The 22,588-nt window shown below is 49.1% G+C and overlaps 1 protein-coding gene across 1 annotated transcript; it reads left to right on the top strand.

Annotated features, from left to right (window-relative positions):
* The first annotated feature begins 1,069 nt into the window (after positions 1–1,069).
* KLHDC7A (kelch domain containing 7A) lies at positions 1,070–8,292 on the top strand. The gene has a single exon (XM_022552105.2). The coding sequence runs from the start codon at positions 1,450–1,452 to the stop codon at positions 3,823–3,825; it is 2,376 nt and encodes a 791-aa protein (XP_022407813.2). The 5' UTR covers positions 1,070–1,449; the 3' UTR covers positions 3,826–8,292.
* Positions 8,293–22,588: the final 14,296 nt, after the last annotated feature.

Raw genomic sequence — 22,588 nt, 5'->3', positions numbered from 1 at the left:
TCTCACTGTTGTGGCCTCTCCCGTTGTGGAGAACGGGCTCCGGATGCGCAGGCTCAGTGGCCGTGGCTCACGGGCCCAGCCGCTCCGCGGCATGTGGGATCCTCCCGGACCGGGGCACGAACCCACGTCCCCTGCATCGGCAGGCGGACTCGCAACCACTGCGCCACCAGGGAAGCCCTCAGAGGGTTTTTATTCTCATATTTAAAAGTTAAATGCCAACATTTAGAGATCGAGAGTGACGGCGTCACCACCTAGACTCTAAGTGACTCTGAAACAGTGGGACCAGGGGGTGCTGAGACCGCCCACCTGGCACCATCAGCCCCCATAGATAGCATGAGGCTGAAACCCCTGCCCTGGCATTTGGGGACCGCAAAAAGACCTCAGTCTGGGGAGGGGCAGAATTACACCTGCGCTTCCAAAGGTCCAACTGATGACAATTAATGTGAGTCATCAGCCTTATGGCCTTTACACACATTAACCCATTTTGTTCTCACCACAACCTTATGAGATGCTGTTACCCCCATTTTTCAGATGAAGAAACCGAGGCACAGAGAGGTGAAATCACTTGCCTAAGGTCACACTGCTGGTACGTAGCAGAGCTGTGTGGCCTGGATCCGAAACCCACAGCGCCGGTGAGATGAGCGGCGGGTGAGTCTCCCTTGGCCTCTCACCATATGAGGTTGTCTGGTTCAGAGGGTGAGGTTGTGGCCCATGTCTGTGCCCGATCTAGGTACTAATGCCATGTGTTTTCCCCAACTCCTCACAGGAAGGCCGGTTTTCTTAGTCAACTTATCAGGCAGGGAAGGAGGGCAGAGTCACGCAGGAGCCAGTTCAGGTGGTTTGGCCGCAGTCCCCCGCTCAGCCTCACCTGCTGCTGACTGCAGACCCCACCCCCCACCGTGGGGAACAACCAACCTCAACAGGAAGAAAACAGACCCGGGAGGTTCTCCTGCCATGCCTGCCGTGGCTCCACCTGCCCCACAAGTCACCACACCCAACCCTCCCAGCCCAGTGGATTTGCAAAAGAGAAAACAAAACACACACACAAATAATCACCAACCCCGTGCCTTTCCTGGCATCCGGTGACTGTTTGGTCAAGAGCTCCCTCCCTCTCTGTGTACCCGCTGGACACTCCTAACCCTCTCCAGCTGCTGCCGGCTCGGGTGGATTATCACAGGCTCAGCCCCCCCGGCAGGTGCCTCCCACTCCCAGGGAAAGCAGCGAAGGATCCAAGGAGGCCAGCAGCCGAGATCTGCCAGCCCTGAGCCCCACCGGCCACCCTCTGCCAGCTCAAAGTCACCTTTGCCACAACTCCTCCGCTGGGCAGCCGGTCAGAGCCAGCCCAAGGCCCCCGTCCCTCTCAGCTCGGCAGGAACCAGGAACCACTCCCTACTGGGCAATCATTAATCAGATTCTTGACATTCCTCTGCCCCAGGTCGGCTTGGGAACATGCTCCCCAGAGGAGAGGGAGCAGAGGCCTGGGGCTGCCATCTGGACATGCAGCTGGCGGGCAAGGTGGTGCTGTCTGCCGCTGCCCTGCTCCTGGCGACCGCAGCCTACAGGCTGTACAAGCCAAGGCCTGCCCAGGGGGGTGGGAACGCCAAGGCTGAGGCCAAGGACGAGGCAGAGGGCTCTAGGCAGCCTGCCATCCAGGAGGCTGTTTCCGGGGCGCCACAGTGGGGCCTGAGATGCCGGAGGGGAAGCAAGGCGGCCGGAGTATCGCTGGGCTGCAGCTGGGAGAATCCGGAGGGTCCCAGAGTCCTGGCGACAGGAGCACCTCCTGCAGACTCAGAAGCCCAAGCGACTGGGAAACCCGAGAGGAAACGTGCTGGTGAGGAACAGGATGGGCAGTGCATGGACTCTGGCCTGGCACGTCCTCGGGGCAGTGGCCAGAAAGCCGGAACAGCTGCTGGCGGTAAGCTGCCCCGTCGCCCCCATTGGTACAGTGAACCCCAAAGCTCCCTAACTGGCCTCGCTGCAGCGGACGGCAGCGGTGTGAGTGGCGAGCTTGCCCCATGGCAGGACAGCAGATCCCAGGAGCAGCTGGGGGCCGGGGAGCAGGAATCCCCCGACCGGTGCGGGGCGGCCCACACAGAAGGCAAGAGTGATATGAACAAGAGCTGGGTCTTTACCCGTGTGACAGGGGTCCACAGGGAAGAGGCTGGGGCCCTCTGGGCTGCCTCGGACATGGGCCTGGCCCTGCGTCAGCAGGAGGGAGCCACCGAGGCCTCCTATACCTTCTTGTCTGTGGCCCGGGTTCGAGTGGAGGAGAATTTCATACCGGAGAAGATGGAGGGGACCAGGCCCAGGCTGAAGTGCAAGGTGTACGACTACTTTGTTGAATCCACCTGTCAGGCCACCTCCAGGGACATGCTGGCCCCCAGAACAGCAGCCCTGGCGGAGGTTCCACCCCCTGTGTCAGGGCCAGGCCCCCTGGGAGTGGGGGCAGCCTTGGGAGGCCAGGCCGACGACAGAGTAGGTGGAGTGGGGACAGCCGCCACCCCCGAGCCTGTGCTGTCACCCTCCACACAAGGCTTCAGCAGGAAGCAGAGCCTCCTTCAGATCGTGGAGAACCCGGAGCTTCAGCTGCAGCTCGAAGGCTTTGGGGACCCTGCTCCATCGTGCCCAGACCAGAGCGCCCTGCCCACCAGCCCCATATCCCAGGATTCTCTTGGGCCCAGCTCAGCTGGAAGCAGCGGGAAGCCCCACCTGCACTTTGTGGCTGGGGCCAATTTCTTTCACCTCCCGCTCAGCCCTGGATCAGCCCCAGATGCCCACCTGGATCTGGGCAATTGTTATGAGGTGCTGGCCTTTGCCAAGAAGCAGAGCCTGGAGGCCCTGAAAGAAGCCGCCTACAAGGTGATGAGTGACAACTACCTCCAGGTCCTGCGCAGCCCAGACATCTACGGGTGCCTGAGTGGGGCAGAGCGGGAGCTGATCCTCCAGAGACGGCTCCGGGGCCGCAAGCACCTGGTGGTGGCCGACATGTGCCCCCAGGAAGACTCCAGCCGCCTCTGCTGCTATGACGACGAGCGGGATGTCTGGCACCCGCTGGCCCGTCTGCCCCCTGAGGCTGTGTCCCGGGGCTGTGCCGTCTGTAGCCTCTTCAATTATCTCTTCATCGTGTCCGGTTGCCAGGGGTTTGGGCACCAGCCCTCCAACCGTGTCTTCTGCTACAACCCGCTGACGGGCATCTGGAGTGAGGTGTGCCCTCTGAACCAGGCCCGCCCTCACTGCCAGCTGGTGGCCCTGGATGGACACCTGTACGCCATCGGGGGTGAGTGTCTGAACACGGTGGAATGCTACGACCCTCGCCTGGACCGCTGGACCTTTTCCCCGCCGCTCCCCAGTGACACCTTTGCCCTGGCGCACACAGCCGCGGCGTGTGCCGGAGAGATCTTCGTCACCGGCGGCTCCCTGCGCTACCTGCTGCTCCGATTCTCCACCCAGGAGCAGCGCTGGCGGGCCGGCCCCACTGGGGGCGGCAAGGACCGCACAGCCCAGATGGTGGCGGTCAAAGGCTTTCTCTATCGCTTTGACCTCAACCGCAGCCTGGGCATCAGCGTGTACCGCTGCAGCGCCAGCACCCGCCTCTGGTACGAGTGCGCCACACATCGGACCCCTTACCCGGACACCTTCCAGTGTGCCGTGGTGGACGACCTCATCTACTGTGTGGGGCGCCAGCGCACCCTCCGCTTCCTGGCCGACTACGTCTCACCCAGGTTTGTGCCCGAGGAGCTACAGAGCTTCCCCTCCCCGCAGGGCACCCTCCTGCCCACCGTCCTGACCTTGCCCGGCCCTGATGTGCCCCAGACCAGGGTCTAGTGGCCCCTCTGCTGGGCCCCTTCTGCAAAACTAGAGGCAAAAACATCCCCTACCCATCCTCCATGGACCATTTCTGGGAGATCAGGTGGCCTGGGAATCTGGCCAGCAGGAGGTGAATTCCAGTCCTTTCTCCTCCACTGGCTGGACTTCTTAACTGCATCTTTGCCCCCATTGGGCTGCAGAAGCCCAGTGTGGAAATGGAACTCGGAACTGGTGCTCTGAGGCCCAGGATGCCCACGTCCGCAGGGATGGCCATCACCTTGCTTGAGCTCTGAATGGGGGTCAGGTACCAGGACCCCAGCCAAGTTCAGGGGCACAGCCTTATCCCAGTCCTGGTTCCGAGGGCCAGTTGACCCCCAATGACCCCTCAAGCTGACCCTGCTGGATCTGGGCTAGACCTCCATAAGCTGCCAGGGCCTCTTCCTAAACATTGGCCACTGAGCCCCAACCTCCAAGATTCCCAGAAGCACCTGGGACACACAGGTGGGGAAAATGAAGGGAGGCGGCTCCAGCAGGACCAGGAAGGAGCCCAGGAGAGCCCCAGGGGGCCCGGCCAGAGGGAGAGATGGTTGGAGAAGCAGAACAGCTGAAGTTGGAACAGCCCACGGAGCTCTTGTCTGCAGAATAAATCGACCGAAGCCCACTTTAATTTTTCTCACTACCTGGAATTCTAGTATACTGGAAGGAGGAGAAGCCTCCATTTTCAGCATCCGTTTGTAAAGGCACATCTTCTTGCAGGGTTTACTGAGAATACAATTGCTTCTGAATACGAGGTCTCAGGAGAGCGAGGAAAAAATGTGATCCGAGGGCCACCGTCTGCTGGGCCCGCTGTTATATGACCACTGCACTCTCTCCCCAGATCTCAGAACCCTTCACAATACAGCTCCCCAAGCAACCCAGCCCTCACCTTGGAGCTGGGGGGACAGCCACCACCAGTCAGCCCTTCCAGGTGGTGAGAGGTGATGGCATCCTTTGCCCTCCCTGTGCCTTGTGGTCACCTGGTCTCATCAGACAGGAGAGGACCAGGGAGGGGCAGGTCCACGATGGAGCTGGGGAACTAGAAGGTTCTAGTGGTGCATTGGGAGACTGGGATCTCCTTTCATATCAGGTTTGGTAAATTCTCAAAGGGAAGAAACTCTCCAACCTCAGGAAGTTACCTTTCTTCCCAGAGGGAGGGGAGAGAGACTGATCCAATCTATTACCGCAGCCCTGTTCCATCTCCAAAGGAGACACATATACAGAAAGGAGAGCAGCGATGCCCTTGGTCCCAGCCAGAAGCCAGGAAGCTGGGACCACTTCTAAAGTGACAAGCTGCATGAGGAAAGAAGCAGAGAAGGGAGGTGCACCAGGGCAGGTCCCACAGGTGGGGAGACAGGAATGCTCAGACTTCAGCATCCCTATCTTAAAAATGGGAAGCACCACCCATGTCCTTCTCTGCCTGGGGGATAAAGGTGAGCACCTGGAGAAAGTTCTTCCCAGTTCCGCGGGGTCCTGGCAGGAGCTTGTGCTCACTGCGGCTGTTGGGGCTGATCTGGGGTGGGGGGTCTTTTCAGAAGATGCAGAATTGGAACAAAGAATGAGAGGAGGTTGGTACAGAGGCGAAGCCTTTTCTTGGGCCGCACAAGGCCACCTTCCCTATTCTAGGGCTTGGGAGGCGAAGCTGCTTAGTTTATTTCTAAGTTGGAAGCTGGGGAAGGAAAGATTGCTGGGACTACGGCTGGAGCCTGCGGAGGGTGACCTCCTCCCCAAACCCCTCCACCACAAAGGCCACGCTCAAGTTCAGAGTCAACACTCAGGCATGAACCTCCAAGGGACCCAGGGGAATTGGAGATGTGATGCCAGGCGGGGAGAAGGGTTTGCTCAGAAGGAGAACCCCATCTGGGAGCTGGGGCAGGTAGAGCCAGATCCAGCCCCAGGGGCAGGTCTCCGGTAAGGAGCCCGGCAGGGGACAAGACCTCAGCCAAGCTGGGTAGGGTGTGGGGAAGGGCTCCAAGCCAAAGGTGAGCTAGGGATCACTCTGGAAAACTTCCAGAAGCCCATTGCATACATATGGCAGGGACTAGGGAGATGGATCAAGGGATAAGGCAACAGAGCTTGTTCTAGATGGTGGATGTGGTCTTCATGATGAGAGGGAGAGCTGAGACTTGAGCCTGGGTTCATGTACGCCACACATCTTGTCTGCCTCCTATGGTCCCATGGCAGACATCACTAAGCCATCACCATGTCTTTTCTTGTTGAGCTCTTTCAATGGCCTCAGAACTCTTTCAGCATGGAGCCCCAGGCAGTCATTACTGATAGATTAGAGCTGTGCATTTCTTATTCCTGGCCTGGGTCTCCAGAGCTGGGTTTAGGGATGAGAGTGGTCAGGGCTGTCGTGTTAGGGCAAGGTTCAGGGGGCCTGCAAAAACCACCTGGGGCCGTGATGGTCAGGGTTCATTTACAGACTGTTTAAGCCAGGCGCTGTTCCGGGTGTTGGAGATACAATACATCCCTGCCCTAATAGACCTCACATTCTAGCTGTAGAAAACAGGCAATTTTAGAAAACAAATACATAAACAAACAAATAGAACCCATGCTGCATACAGGCCATAGAGAAAGAGAAGGCAGGCAAGTGAGATCGTGTGATCAGGCTCCCTGATAAGAAGAAGCTGGGCAGAGCCCTGAGTGGAAATCTGGAAGATGCAAAGACCAAGACTGGCTCAGGGCCTGGGAGGGCTGTCTCTGCCTCCTGAATGACTTTGCCACGCCAGCGGAGGAGGGCAGGAGTGCCTCCCAGGCACTCCATCCTGTTGTGTGAGGAGGGCAGGAGCCCAGCTATTTGCTTTAGCCTTTCCTGTGAGGGAAAGAATCTCATTACACCAACATTTATGAAAGAGGGTCTTTAGGGCTTCCCTGGTGGCGCAGTTGAGAGTCTGCCTGCCGATGCAGGGGACGCGGATTCGTGCCCCGGTCCGGGAAGATCCCACATGCCGCGGAGCGGCTGGGCCCGTGAGCCGTGGCCGCTGAGCCTGCGTGTCCGGAGCCTGTGCTCCGCAATGGGAGAGGCCACAACAGTGAGAGGCCCGCGTAAAGCAAAAAAAAAAAAAAAAAGAAAGAAAGAGGGTCTTTAGATAGAGGTAAGCTACATTCCCAAGAGAGAAGCAGAGTTTGCACCTTTAAGGGTGAGCGTCAAATTAACACACAGACGTCACACCTGAGTGTGTGGCTGGGTGTCAGTGAGCCCATATGACTCCATGAAATCAGAGTCTAGGATTTCCACTTGACCTTTTTAATAGCCTTGTCTCTTGCCCTCTAGCCCTCAGCCTCAGAGTGACCTGTGTGTCACTGGGCTTCTCCATGGGTCATCTGTTCTTGCTTTCCCAGTCAGAGTTCTTTCTTCTTTAGGAAAAAAAGAAAACAAGTTTGTGTTGCTTTGCACCTTAGGCCAACCATGCCATTATAGAACAAAAATTGGAAAATAGAGAAAAGTATAAAAAATCTCCCCAGTTTCGCCACCCAAAGACAGACACCCCCCCCCGCCCCCGCCACTGTGGTGTAGGTCCCTCCGGTCTGCTTTTCTTGTGCATGATTTTTGTTTGGCTTGATTTTTGCCTAGATGTGATTGTGCTGAGTATACAATTCAGTTGCTTCCCTTTTTTACTTAGCTTTATAGAATAAGCGTTTTCCCGTGTTATTACAAACGCTCGGTAAACATCATTTCAATAGATGCAGAATATTCCATCCAGTGGACCTGCCATGGTTTATTTAAACATTCCCCCCTCCTTCAGGCCTGTAGATGTTTTTTGTTTTTTTTTTTTCTGTTGGTTTCTTTTTCTATCATAAATAAAACGTCTTTTGTTTTCGCGTTCCTCTCTGTCTGAGGCCTCCATCAATGTTTACAAGAGAAGCTCAGCCTCGGTTCTGTCTGGAAGAGCCAGGCTGTTGAAACAACCACAGAAACCACAGCAGTTGCCTGGGGCTGGGACCTGGGCCCTGCTTTTACTGTAGGGCACAGAGCTGCCCTTGGAAATGACCAGCAAGAAAGGCAAGGCCGGAGGCCCTCCTGTCCTATGGGATTCCTGGAGCCAGGATGTAAGATAAGGACCCCTGCTCTGCACACACGAGGAACTGAGCCACATGCTTCCTACACCTCCCCTATTTATCCTCACAACAAGCCCATTTTACAGGTGAGAAAACTGAGGCTCGGTGAGTTCAAGGAAACTTGCCTCCATGGCAAAGTCCAAAAGACCCTCAATTTCCTTAAAAGCATCCTTAAACCTGGCCTGCCCACTCCCAGCACATTGCCATTTCCATTCCCCTACCATGAGGTGCAGAGCCAAGGACTTGGCCTCAGCTGTCTCGTGGTCTGCCCCTAATCCCTGTCTGTCCCCCACCAATCAATTATGCTCTATCCTTGAATTTGGAACTCAAAAGAAATTGTCTTAAGCTCTCTGATCCTCCATATCTGCAACTGTAAAGTGGCTTTGCCACTGCCAGCCTATCGAGAATGTTATAAGAACTAACGAGAGAATATGTGTAAAGCACCTGGCTGCTCCAGCGGTGCTGGAGTGGCTGCTCCTAAAGTCGGTCTCAGAAGAAGCATCGTCTTCTGCAGGGAGGGTGCTCTGAGCCACCTCGGGGGGAGGGGCCTCTCCTACTCCCACTCCCCTTTCTCAGTGTCCTGGCCCCTGAGGAAGGAGGTTGTCTGGCATTTAAGCCCAAGAGGCCCCATCTTGTGTAACACGGTGTAGGGATTGGGGGAGGATGCTCAAATTATGCATATTTTAGACCATCCAGGCTTTGAGACAAGCCTGTACAATCCTCTACCAGGGTGAGTGACTGGTTGGCATGAGTTTCCCAAGCTCAAAGCATTAAGCATTTCCCCAGGTCATCCGACAGCAGTGAAGAGCTTCAGAGGCTGCCTGGGAGTCCTGGAAACCCTGAGAAGGTGCAAGGTGGAGGGGACTCCTTTCTCTTGCAGATGGGGGTTAAGAACCCCTCAGAGCACCTGGGAGGCCCATGCGCTGTGTCTGGGTGCCCGGCACTTCCCACCTTGGTCATCCTTACCTGGAAGGGCCCTGTGGCCCCAGGGTCACCCTCAGAGTCCCCTGAAGCTGCAGCTCCAGCCAGGAGGAACCCCCTAGGCAGATGGGAGACTGCGGTGGAGGAAGGGGGATGAAACACAAAGGGAGGAGGTGACTTCAGGGAGCGGAGATGAGAAGAGAGGCAGCTGGGGAGCCAGAAGAAAGGATAGCCTGAAGGCGAGTCTCTACAAACAGCTGAGACTCAGGTTTTTTGAAAAGTGGGATGTGGGTCAAAATAAAACAAAATGAAAACGCGATCAAGTCTCTGCCATGTTTTTGTGTGCAGGGAGGAGGGGGAGACACGGATCTTACACCAGTAATAATAACGACCTCATCCCCCACACCCGGCTCTGTGCAAACACTTAACCATCATTCCCTCATCCGATCCTTCCTGAGACATCTCTGCCTGAAAGCGATTCTCGTCATGATACGGGGGAGGAAACGGAGGCAAGACGCTTCACGAAAATTAAAAGTTACTACTTAATATCTATTCTAACAGCTACCTTATCATTATTAAAAAACTCGAAGAGAGAAATTAATCATTGTCAATATGTTTATTGAGCACTAATTGAGCGCCAGGAGGCGCTGTGCTTATATGATCTCATTTTATTCTCAAAACTACCTGGTAGATGACAAAACTGGCCAAATTCTTCCCTTCCCATCAACTTCTCCGCCCTTGAATCTAGCAGTGGCACTTGCTTTAACTAGCTTGGGCACTGGGTTTACTCTCTTGTGGTTCTTGGAAACCCTGACATTTCCACCATGTGCACAAGCCCGGGCTAGCCTGCTATACACACAGGACACACATGGCCCTCTTACCGGTCCCCCCAGTCCACAGCCAGCCAAACACCCGAGCCACTGACCACCAGCTGACCACAGATGCCCAAGTGAGCCCAGCCAAGACCAGCAGACCACCTGACTGAACTCAGCCCAAAGTGCTGTGAATGAAAAATATTGCCTGCCATGTCAGTAAACAAAGAATGTTGCAGCCATCAAGCCATCACATTACAGCTGCCCCGAAGGTGAGCCCTGAGGGAACCCAGGATGGAGGCAGGATACCCATCATCTACCAGTCAGCTGCTGCAAGCCACCCACGAGGGTGCACCCTGAGGAGACGCAGGATGAGAAAGCACAGGGTGCTGGCCCCAGAGAGCTGAGGTGCCATCACGGGAATAATTTCAAGGAGCCCAGACTTTGCATTTTCCCAAACACAGAAAAGTGCTAGATTTCTTAACTTGAGATATCTGGTTTTCCTTAATTAACAGTAATCTTTTGATGGTCCGACTATCTGGTTTTTGTTGCAAAACCCTATATATCCTCTCCCGCCCCCTCGCTTGCCTCGTTGGAGCAGTCTCTCAGAGTTACCTGAGATGCTGTGTCCCAGGCTTAAGTCTTCAGTTTTGTGCACTGAATAAAACATAACTCTCAACTTTTAGGTTGTGCATTTCTTTTCCAGTTGACATTGCCAGTCCACTGACTCATGAGCAAAATAGCAGGCTGTGGGTTTAAGCCACTACATTTTGGGGTGGCTTGGAACTCAGCATTACACAAGCGATACAGCAGTCCTGTAATGTACACGCCATTATCACCACTTTATAGCAGAGGAAACTAAATTTCAAGAAAGTGAACTCGGGCTTCCCTGGTGGCGCAGTGGTTGAAAGTCTGCCTGCCGATGCAGGGGACGCGGGTTCGTGCCCCGGTCCGGGAGGATCCCACATGCCGCGGAGCGGCTGGACCCGTGAGCCATGGCCGCTGAGCCTGCGCGTCCGGAGCCTGTGCTCCGCAACGGGAGAGGCCACAACGGTGAGAGGCCCGCGTACCCCCCAAAAAAAACCCCAAAAAAAACAAAAACAAAAAAAAAGAAAGTGAACTCACTTTCTCAGGATCATACTGAGAGAGAGGCTGAGACACCAATTCAGGTCTGCCTAACTCCAAATCCTGCATCATTCAGCCATATGGTTCTGGTTCCGTTTTAGCCAGAGCCAGGGCATTGGGGTCCCTACTGGTGAAACTGCTAGGTGGTGTTTCAGGGGGCTCTGAGGTGCTCCGGTTCTTTATGTCTCAGCACAGAAAAAATTCAGCGAGAAGCAAAGTAATAGATAAGAAGTGATTTATTAGAATAGGATGCTTGTGAGGCTTATAAGTGGGCCGGCGAGATCTTCCCAGAAAGAGTAGGTCAGCTCCTTGAAAAATAACCACTAACACTTATTGATGGCCAGGCTCTGCTGTAAGCACCTGACTTGCAGGAATTCATTTATTTCTTAAAACAACCCTGTGTGTTAGATAAGCTACTATTTTGCACATGAGGAAAATGAGGCTCAAAGAGTTCAAGTAACCTGCCCACAGCTGTGTAGCCAACACGTGATCGACCCTGTGATACCCCAGGGCCAGCCCAGTGTCATCAGGAGACAGATCAACATAAGTTAGGTTCAAGTGGATCTTGCAGCTGTGATGTCAATATTCATCTTTCAAGGACTTGACCATGTGGTCTCACCACCTCGGGCCCAGACACTCCCCACCCCTCAGTCGGGACACCCCACGCTGCACACAAACCCCCCCCCCACTTCTCACTCCACAGCCTCAGCCTGCAGGTCCGCTGGCCCCAGTGAGTTCCCAGTGGGCAGTGAGGATGTCTTGTCTGCTTCCATCCCGGCACCGGCACAGAACGGCCACACAGCTTGGCTCAGAAGAAGCTGAGTTGTGTCCTGGTTTGAAATGCACCGTCAGGTACAGCGGCTGGGTGTTCAGCACTGCCCAGCCGGATTGATTTCCTGTCTCCAAGGAGGACTGTTTCATACCTTCTGTCCTTTCCTTAAACACCCTCCGCATTGGCATGCAATATCAGGGCGCAGGGAGCCCCTCAGTTCTTATAGCGTAGAGCACAATGGTTCTGCTGCAGCGGTCAGCACCTGTACGCGGCCCACGTGAGGGGCAGGCTGCACTGCCTGGCGAGGTACCGCCCCCGGGGAGGGCTCGACTGTCAGGAGGTGGTGTACAAAGGAAACCATAAACAAGACCAAAAGACAACCCTCAGAATGGGAGAAAATATTTGCAAATGAAGCAACTGACAAAGGATTAATCTCCAAAATTTACAAGCAGCTCATGCAGCTCAATAACAAAAAAACAAACAACCCAATCCAAAAATGGGCAGAAGACCTAAAAAGACATTTCTCCAAAGAAGACATACAGATGGCCAAGAAGCACATGAAAAGCTGCTCAACATCATTAATCATTAGAGAAATGCAAATCAAAACTACAATGAGACATCATCTCACACCGGTAAGAATGGCCATCATCAAAAAATCTAGAAACAGTAAGTGCTGGAGAGGGTGTGGAGAAAAGGGAACGCTCTTGCACTGTTGGTGGGAATGTAAATTGATACAGATACTATGGAGAACAGTATGGAGGTTCCTTAAAAAACTACAAATAGAACTACCATACGACCCAGCAATCCCAGTACTGGGCATATACCCCGAGAAAACCATAATTCAAAAAGAGTCATGTACCAAAATGTTCATTGCAGCTCTATTTACAATAGCCAGGACACGGAAGCAACCTAAGTGTCCATCATTGGATGAATGGATAAAGAAAATGTGGCACATACATACAATGCAATATTACTCAGCCATAAAAAGAAACGAAATTGAGTTATTTGTAGTGAGGTGGATGGACCTAGAGTCTGTCATACAGAGTGAAGTAAGTCAGAAAGAGAAAAACAAATACCGTATGCTAACACATATATATGGAATCTAAGAAAGAAAAAAAAAAAGGTCACGAAGGACCTAGGGGTAAGATAGGAATAAAGACACAGACCTACTAGAGCATGGACTTGAGGACACAGGGAGGGGGAAGGGTAAGCTGTGACAAAGTGAGAGAGTGGCATGGACATATATACACTACCAAATGTAAAATAGATAGCTAGTGGGAAGCAGCCACGTAGCACAGGGAGATCAGCTCGGTGCTCTGTGACCACCTAGAGGGGTGGGATAGGGAGGGTGGGAGGGAGACGCAAGAGGGAAGAGATATGGGAACATATGTATAACTGATTCACTTTGTTATAAAGCAGAAACTAACACACCGTTGTAAAGCAATTATACTCCATTAAAGATGTTAAAAAAAAAAAAAAAACTTAAAAAAAAAAAAAATCCGGACTCCCTCCGCCTCCGGGTGGAGAACTCAGGCTCAGGCTCTGCACTGACTCCTTGATAATATCCCTCAACAAAGTCACTCCAGTCCTCTCTGCTGATGTTCCCACCTGCTCCTCGCTCCTTCCAGAGACCGTAGAGGAGGAGCACCCTCCTTCCCCCTCAAGCCCACCCCCTCTTACCTTCTTTAGGACTTCACACCACGGACAGCCCTTCCCCAGCACCAACAACCTCCCCTATTTCAAATGAAAAAGCCACTTTCACATACTTAGGCTGATCGTGCAATAAATAAAAAGCATGGATACACTTTAGAAGGTTAAAAACGCTACCCAAATATAATGCGTCTTGATTTGTAATGACTGTCAAGGTGATGTGGCATCTCTGCATTCTTGAAAACAGTCCATCCTCTGAAGATTTGTGACTGTGTCTCCTGCCATCATGTTTATACTATCACATTTAACAATCTTGACTTTGTAGAAAATAGGAGCGTTAGCTGTTAACTCGCCCTCAATTTGAATGGTAACAAATCCTGAGCGAACTATTTTAAAAAACAAAACAAAACAATAAAATCTGCCCTTACAGAATACTTTCCATCTTATTTGAAGGAAAGGAGCTAAACTGTTGGATTGTACATAGAACTGGTTAAACCCATACCTGGTATCTTTCAGCCTCTTGATTTCACTTCCTAAGTCGGGTCTCTCTCCCCTGGACCACACAGTGGGGTGGGTGATGGGGAATGACTACCAAGTAGGGCAACGCTAGCCTCAAGAAAACCCAGGGAGGTAACGCCTTTAAGTTGTCTTTTCAAAAATACATTTTTTTTATTGGGGTAAAATACACATGACACAAATTTACCATCATAACCACATGAAAATGTACAATTCGGTGGTTTTAAGTACATTCTTAACGTTGTGTGTCTATGTTTTATCTGGTTACAAAAGATATACAAACATTTATTGTAGAATATATGATTGGGAAAACACAGAGAAGCCCAAAGAAGACAGTAGAAATCACTCCCACTCCAAAATAATCAGTTATTGTTTTTGACATCTTTATTTCCAGGGTCTTGTTACCCATAATTTTAAAAATTAAAAATGGGATCTTACTCTGTAATTGCTGTGTAACGGACCTTTACTGCCATTAGAGATTACTTTCAAGTTTGAAGAATGTATCACTGGATTTCTTTTTATTGTGATAAAATATACATAACATAAAATTGACCATTTTAGCCATTTTTTAAAGTGTACAATTCAGAGGCAGTAAGTATGTTTGTGCAAGCATCACCACCTTCCATCTCCTGAACTTCTTCATCACCCTAAACTGAAACTCCATGCTCATTAAACCCACCTCCCCATTCCCTGCTCCCCACCTGCACCCCTGGTAAGTAAAAGTTGTCTTTAACCTTGGAAAACAATCCCTTACAAGAATAAGGAAGTTCTCTGCTCCATCAGCACAGGTAATTGGCAATGTGCCTTAAGCATAAAAACACACTGGGTTTCATTCATTCTGGAAAGTTCCACAAACTACACAGAGCCCAGCTCAGCAGGATGCTTTGGGGCAAAAGAATAAAAAGCTTATTTCTCAAAGACGTTTTGGTTCCTTCCTCATTTCCAGGGGGAAAGACAAAGGGAAAAGTAATCTCTCTGTTCTCTATGAACTTCCTCCATCCTCACACTAAACTCATTACTTTGGTGATTTAACAAAATATAGTTGGGAAAAGCTCGAGGAATAAAACATGTTAACGATTGTGTTATGTTGTGGATCCTATTTACGCAATCATGTGCCCTTAATGTTTATTAAATGCCCACTCCCTGCAAGGTGCTGCGGCGCTGACTGTGAACAGGTTGGGTGCATGCTCCTGGGGAAGCCAGGAACACACAGGTGAACAACTATATAAGATAAAGGCAGGTTGGCGTAAGCTCAGTGCAGGAAATGAATGGAGTGTGATGGAGAGTGACAGGAGGGACGTGGTTCATTGTGCTCAAGGTGGTTTCTCGGAGGAGGTGGCAATGACGTTGTGATACAAAAGATGAGAAGGACTTGGCCTGGAGGAAGAGAGACAGAGGAGAACTAGGGGAAGGGGAGGGACCGCCAAGAGAAAGGGCCCTTTGTCCTAGGCCAGGCGAAGGCCAGTGTGGCTGGGGAGGTGGCAGGAGGCGGGGCAGCCAGGTCACGCGGGACACCGTCAACTGTCGGCTGGAATGATAAGCGTGGATTTTATTCTCAGCCCAATAAGAAACCTTCAGACGATTTTTTGTTTTGCCTGTCAGTACACTTTTGATTTCAGGAGAGTTTTTTTTTTTTTAACACCTTTATTGGACTATAATTGCTTTACAATGGTGTGCTAGTTCCTGCTCTATCACAAAGTGAATCAGCTCTACGTATACATATATCCCCATATCTCCTCCCTCTTGCGTCTCCCTCCCTCCCACCCTCCCTATCCCACCCCTCTAGGTGGTCACAGAGCACCGAGCTGATCTCCCTGTGCTACGTGGCTGCTTCCCACTAGCTATCTATTTTACGTTTGGCAGTATATATATGTCCATGCCACTCTCTCACTTTGTCACAGCTTACCCTTCCCCCTCCCTGTGTCCTCAAGTCCATGCTCTAGTAGGTCTGTGTCTTTATTCCTGTCTTACCCCTAGGTTCTTCATGACCTTTTGTTTCTCTTAAATTCCATATATATGTGTTAGCATACGGTATTTGTTTTTCTCTTTCTGACTTACTTCACTCTGTATGACAGACTCTAGGTCCATCCACCTCATTACAAATAGCTCAATTTCGCTTCTTTTTATGGCTGAGTAATATTCCATTGTATATACGTCCCACATCTTCTTTATCCATTCATCCGATAATGGACACTTAGGTTGTTTCCATCTCCTGGCTATTGTAAATAGAGCTGCAATGAACATTTTGGTACATGACTCTTTTTGAATTATGGTTATCTCAGGGTATATGCCCAGTAGTGGGATTGCTGGGTCATATGGTAGTTCTATTTGTAGTTTTTTAAGGAACCTCCATACTGCTCTCCAGGAGAGTTTTTAGAACGTAAAGTTGCAAGGATAATGCAGAGAATCCCCATATACCCACTATTTTTAAGATCTTACATTAATATGGTGCTTTCGTCACAGCTAAGGAACCGACACTGATACATTGTCATTAACATAAGTCTATACTTTATTCAGATTTCCTATATTTTTTCTTGGCGTCCTCTTTCTGTTCCAGGCTTCCATCCAAGATGCTACATTAGTTTTTTTTTCTTTTTCTTTTTAATTGAAGTATAGTTGATTTACAGTGTTGTGTTAATTTCTGCTGTACAGCAAAGAGATTCAGTTATACATATATATACATTCTTTTTTATATTATTTTCCATTATGGTTTATCCCAGGATATTGAATATAGTTCCTTGTGCTACACAGGAGGACCTTGTTGTTTATCCATTCTATATATAATAGCTTACATCTGCTAATCCCAAACTCCCACTCCATCCCTCCCTCCACCCCTTGGCAACCACAAGTCTATTCTTTATGTCTGTGAGCCTGTTTCTGTTTCATAGATAGGTTCATTTGTGTCATATTTTGGATTCCACATATAAGTGATATCATATGGTATTTGTCTTTCTCTTTCTGACTTACTTCACTTAGTATGATAATCTCTAGGTCCATCCATGTTGCTGCAACTGGCATTATTTCATTCTTTTTTATGGCTGAATATTATTCCATTGTATATATGTACCACATCTTCTTTATCCATTCATCTGTCGATGGAAATTTAGGTTACTTCCATGTCTTGGCTATTGTGAATAGTGCTGCCGTGAACATAGGGGTGCATAAGATGCTACATTACTTTTAGATGTCATGTCTCCTGAGCCTCCTCTGAGTAGCGACGGTTTTCCAGACCTTCCTTCTTTTGGGTGACCTTGACAGTTTTGAGGAGTACGGGTCAGGTATTTTGTAGACTGTCCTTCAGTTTGGTTTTGTCTGACGTTTTCCTCACGGGTTATGGGTTACTCGCCTGGGGTTTGGGTCATGGGAGGAAGACCACAGAGGTAAAACCCCACTCGCATTACATCATATCGAGGGTACCTGCAATCAACATACTGATCACTGTCGATGTTGACCTTGACCGCCTGGTTGAGGTAGCATTTGTCCAGCTTCTCTGCTGTAAAGTTTCTCTCTCTTCCCTCTTTCCGTATTCTGCTCTTCAGAAGGAGTCACTGTGTGCAGCCCACATCCACAGGATGGGAAGCTATACTCCACCTCCTTTACGGGGGAGTAGCTCCGTAAATTATTTGGAATTCTTCCATATGGGACGTTTGTTTCTTCTTCCCCATTTATTTACTTATTCAATTATCTACGTCAGTATAGACCCATAGATACTTACTTTGTACTTTGGGTTATATTCTAATACTATGTTGTTTATTTTCTTGCACAGATTATTCCAGCTTTGGCTACTAGGAGCTCTTTCAGCTGACTCCTGTGTCCCTTTGACGTAAACCCATCATTTTGTTTCTTGAACATTTCCTTATTTCCTGTCACTACAAGATGCTTCAGGCACATCTTATATATCCCCTGCCCAGTCCTAGAATCCACCATTTCTCCAAGGAGCCTCAGTTCCTTTACTAGAGAATGGTGTTAGAAGCCAAGGTCTGGACGCTGGGTCATAGAGGTTTTTAGGCACAAGGGTGGCATTATCTGATTTCCATTCTAAATGAGTTCCTCTGGAAGCTGTGGAGAGCATGTTGGTGGGTGGCCAGAGAGCAAACTGTGATACCAGTTAGGAGGACATCACAGTCATTCAGGTGAGAGGTGTGGGGACCCACTTGGAAGAAGCCTTATCGGAGCTTCCTTTATCTCACTGAAAGAAAAACTTCTAAGAATGAAACTGTCATAAATTCCCTTCTCTGAGGGAGTTTTATGGCCATGAAAAAGATGGACGAGATCACTCGCTCCTGCATAAACAAATATTATCACAAATTTTCTTATTTCCTGTTTGTTCCCCTAGAAACCCATTTGTTCTTCCCATAGAAGCCTCTTCTCTCTCCCAACCTTTAGCTATTGGGCAAACTACTTCTTTTGTGAGCTCCCATATACACATGAATAAATTTGGGTTTTTTTTCCTCCTGTTAATCTATCTTTTGTCAGTTTAATTTGTATGTTCCCAGGTACTGAGCCTAAGAGGTTTTTCTTCCCTGATAGAGACAGAGGCCTGAGCTACACAAGGACACAAGGTCAGCTAGAGATGAGATCGTATGATGGCAATATACCCACCAGATTGTTCCTCTGCCCAGCCCCCTTCAGCCCCCAGCCCAGCCTACCTTTACCCCTCAACCCTTCCAAAACATTCCCTTTCTCTTCTCTTTACCTAAATTGATTTCTGTTGCTTGCAACCAGGAACCCTAACTCAGAGAATCTAGTAACTTTCCCCCTTGACTTCTACAGTGGACTCCTCCAAGACATCATTTCACCATCACGCCAACTCTCACACAGAGCCCAGCACGTGATTGTTGAGGCCAGATTTGTGCTACTCAGTAAACAAAACAGGTGGCTGTGCCATGGGGCACCATCGACAGGCCTATGGGGTGCACCTTGGTACCCCACTTAAGAAAATGAACTGTCTGCAAGTCATTTTCCCACATTCATTTGCATGGAAACAATTAGTATGCTAACTAAAATTGAGCCTTATCTGTTCATTAAAGGAAGCCCGGCAGGACCTCCAGTTGACAAGATGGGGTTGGCCGAAATTTGGAGGTTCTCTGGTACTAGAAAAGAAGGCATCTTCATTTCCCATCAAATGTTTAATAATTCAGGTGACTGCGGAATTTGGCTGACCCTCCGTTCAGGCTCAAAATAGCAAGCTTGGCAAGCACAGGTTCATCGACATCCACATCCCAACTCAGATGAGTGAGAATTTGTGATCCTTCTCCCAGCCTGGCCTGGCTGGACTGTGCCTTGCTTCCTAAAGGAAAGGTTTGTTGCTCAAATTAATAGTACAAACAAGATTTTAGAGGGGAATGCTTAACCTACCTAAGAGAACATACCGTTTTCAAGCAATTAGTAGTATTTGCACACAGTGAATGAGCTAATTGCAGATAAGCCTTATTTCTGCTTTGAAGAGGGATCCGGCAGGACCAGTACTTGGCAATACTTGGCCAACAGTTAGTATCAACACATGTTCCTGCAAGGAATAACGTCACAATTCACTGAAAACAATCTCCTACATTCAGATTTCTAAGTCATTCTCAGTAATAGTCACCAAGCCTTAATGTCAGTATCTATAAAGTGGGGGTGATACCTATTCATAGGGTTGTTGTGAGGAGTTACTGGGTGCATGTATTCCCATAAATAGCAGCTAAATTCACTCTGGCCTTCCCCCAAATTTGGTCAAATGAGCAGACAGATTATGGGCTCAGCTGCTGTTGGGGACTACCAGGCAACCTGCTGACTCTCGATTCAGCAGCCATTGTATTTACGGGATGAAACGTCATCAGCCTTCCATCTGGGCTCTACTACCAACCAACTGAACAACTTGGGACCAAACCTATCTCTTCTGTCAAATGAGGTAGATGAATTAGCTTTGTGGTTTTAAACTCAAAAAAAAAATTGTCTTTGCTTGCTTATATATATTCTGTCAGAGAAGAAAAACGTTTCCTCTATCCTCTTAGGGGTGTGCCTGAGGACCTGCAAATTAAACTAACAAAAGACATTAATAGAAGGAAAGGCACACAATTTTTATTATTATATGTGTGCATCGGAGTTCACAGAAAAGAACAGAAACTCAAAGAAGCAGTTAGACTCAGGGGAGTTAATACTCTTTTAACAAAGGAAAGAGGGTTTGGTCTTCAAGGGACAATGAATTATGAGAAAGGGACTAGGAAATATGTGGGGGGAACTAATGGAAAATAAGAGTTATTTTAATAAGGTCTGCTTACAAAATTTATCTTGGTGTCCATTATCCATCTTCGATAAGAGTTGCTCTTCTCTCCCTGGTACTGGGGAAGGGGAGATCTTCCTCAAAGGGGAGTTTATGCCCTGCTTTTAGGCAGATAGGGGAGGGCAGAGAATTCTTCTTGCATCTGGTGATTCTCAACCGCCTTCAATGCAAAATAATCCCATGTCAAAGTGGCATATCTTGGGATGGCATGTTCTGATCCCCTTCAGTCCCAAGTGGAACCATAACAAGAATAGACCAGGATGGAGTCTTACTGAGTTGAGAGGATCCAGCCCAGAGAGTCCTCTGGCTGAGCTCTCTTGACCATGGGACCTTGAAGCCAGGGGAACCTCTGAGAACCCGGATGGAAAAACATTCCTCTCCTCCTTCATTCATTCCATGAATATTTACTGAGTACCCTCCACATGCTAGATACTGTCTTAGGCATTGCAAATAAATCAATAGGTAAAGGAACAGGATGATTTCAGATGGTGAGAATTGCTATGAAGCCAATAAAATAGTCTGATGTGATAGAGAGGGTCTTCCTTTGCATTTCCAAGAAGTCTATTCTGAGGAAAGGATTTGAGCACAAATAAGTTCATTAAACAGGTAATTCCCGGAAATGTCGATGGGGGGGGGGTGAAGTCAGTCAAGGAAGGGAAGAAAATCAGTAAGGGGTTGCACGGAGCTCAATCCTATTGGAGAACTCAGGGAGCCATTCAGGGCACGCCTCAGCATTATCCCACCTGAAGGGAGAGGGGACTGGGGTATTTATCCACCAACTCCTATCAGTCCCTGTTTGCGGGCTGCTCTTGGGGAAGACGGCAGGGGGCAGTAATCCCCTGATATTTCCACACAGCACATGGGCAGTGCCACTCTGCCACCCCGAGAAAGCCCTCAGGCAGCCGAAGGAGCTGGCCTTTGGAAGTCAGACCTGCACACAGTGAAATGGCTAAAACTAAGGGGCTATATGCAGGGGAGCCATGGTGTCCCTGCAGGGAGCAGGAGGGGAGTAGCCGCTCGGTGGTTTTTCAACCATTAATTTCACCAGAATTTTTTCTTGGGGGGGCAGGGTGAGGGTGAGCCATGATATTCTAACTATTTTCTATTTCTTTCAAAGAAATGTCAAATTTACAGAAGAGTTGCAAGAATAGTACAAAAACCATTTTTCCCTGACCTTTTTTTTCTAGAATAGCTTGGTGACAGGATGCTTCATCACTCCCAAATTCTTTAGTGTTTATTTATTCCCTGCGAACAAGGACATTCTCCTACATAACCATAACACAACCACCAAAATCAGAAAATTAATATTGGCACGTTACAGCCATCCGACTCACAAAGCCCAGTTGTCTCGGTAATGTCCTTTATGGCAGAGTGATCTAATCAGGATCCCACATCACTGAAGCTCTCTTCAGTGGACCATCCCTCCGTTTTTCACAACCTTGACCCTTTTGACAATTTCAAGTCAGTTATTTTGGAGAATGCCCCTCAGTGTGGGTTTGCCCAATGTTTCCCCATAATTAGATTTAAGGTATGCATTTTGGCAGGAATGTCACAAAAGTGCTGCTGTGTTTTTCTCATTGCATCCTGTCAAGTGGTGCACAATTTGGATTTGTCTCATTACTGGTGATTTCATCACGTGATTAAGGTGGCAGCTGTCAAATTTCTCCATCTAAAGTTACTATTTTTCCCTTTGCAATTAATCGGTATGTTGTGACAAGGTACTTTGAGACCATGTAAATATCTTGTTTTTCATCAGACTTTCACCCGCTAGTTATTACATCCATTGATATTTCTTGGCAGAATTTGTTATTACTATGACGGTTGCCAAAAGGTGACCTTCTAATGGCATCATTCCTTCTACATTTATTAGTTGGCTTTCTATGGTAAGACCTTTCTCTTCTCCCCACTTACTTATTCATTCATTTATTTATATCCATATAGACTCATGGATTCCTGTTTTTTTCAGTGGATTATAATCTGTCACTAACAGCATTTATTCTGATGCACAAATTGTCCCAAATCTGGCCAATGGGAACCCCTTCAAGCTAACATCTATGTCCTTTTTGACATTTTCTCATCCTACTTTGAGCAGTCCCTTACTTCCTAACACAAAAAGACACTCTAGCTTATCTTGGACTTTCTCTGCTCCAGCTTGGAGTCAGCCATTTCCTCAAGGACGCCTTATTCCTTTGAGAGGAGAAAGGTATTTCGAAACCAAGATCTGGGTGTTAAGGGTGTTTATTGCTTTGGGGTGTTGGTGCTTCCGGACCCTCTCAGTGACCACATGTGTTTACTTCTTTATCTACTTTTTCATCTACCTCTATCTATGGGAAACATGAGTTCACACTGATACCTCCAATTCCAATCCAATCCCACAGGGTTTATTCTAGTTTTTCTCCCTTTCCATATTCGTAACCCCTCAGACAATGAGAAACCTGGCTCCCATTATCCTCAATATAGTTAATGATTGGATCAATTCCCCTCGAGTGATAATCTCCCATTGCCACTCTTGTCAACCATGCAGTCGCCCTCTTCATCCTGCCAGGGCATTGTTGCCCCATGCCAAGCCCCCTCCCCAAACCCTCCCCCATGCAAACACCCTCTTCTCTCTGCTCCGACTCC

This window comes from Delphinapterus leucas, chromosome 1, assembly GCF_059928025.1.
Source record: "Delphinapterus leucas isolate spDelLeu-1000000601 "Yukka" chromosome 1, BTC_Dleu_Yukka2, whole genome shotgun sequence".
NCBI lineage: Eukaryota > Metazoa > Chordata > Mammalia > Artiodactyla > Monodontidae > Delphinapterus > Delphinapterus leucas.
Note: the sequence above shows the minus strand (reverse complement) of the source record. Positions and strands in the feature narration are given on the sequence as shown.

Bases quoted from the DNA above. Each gene is read 5' to 3' on its own strand.
- KLHDC7A (XM_022552105.2), top strand. From the start codon at position 1,450: ATGCTCCCCAGAGGAGAGGGAGCAGAGGCCTGGGGCTGCCATCTGGAC.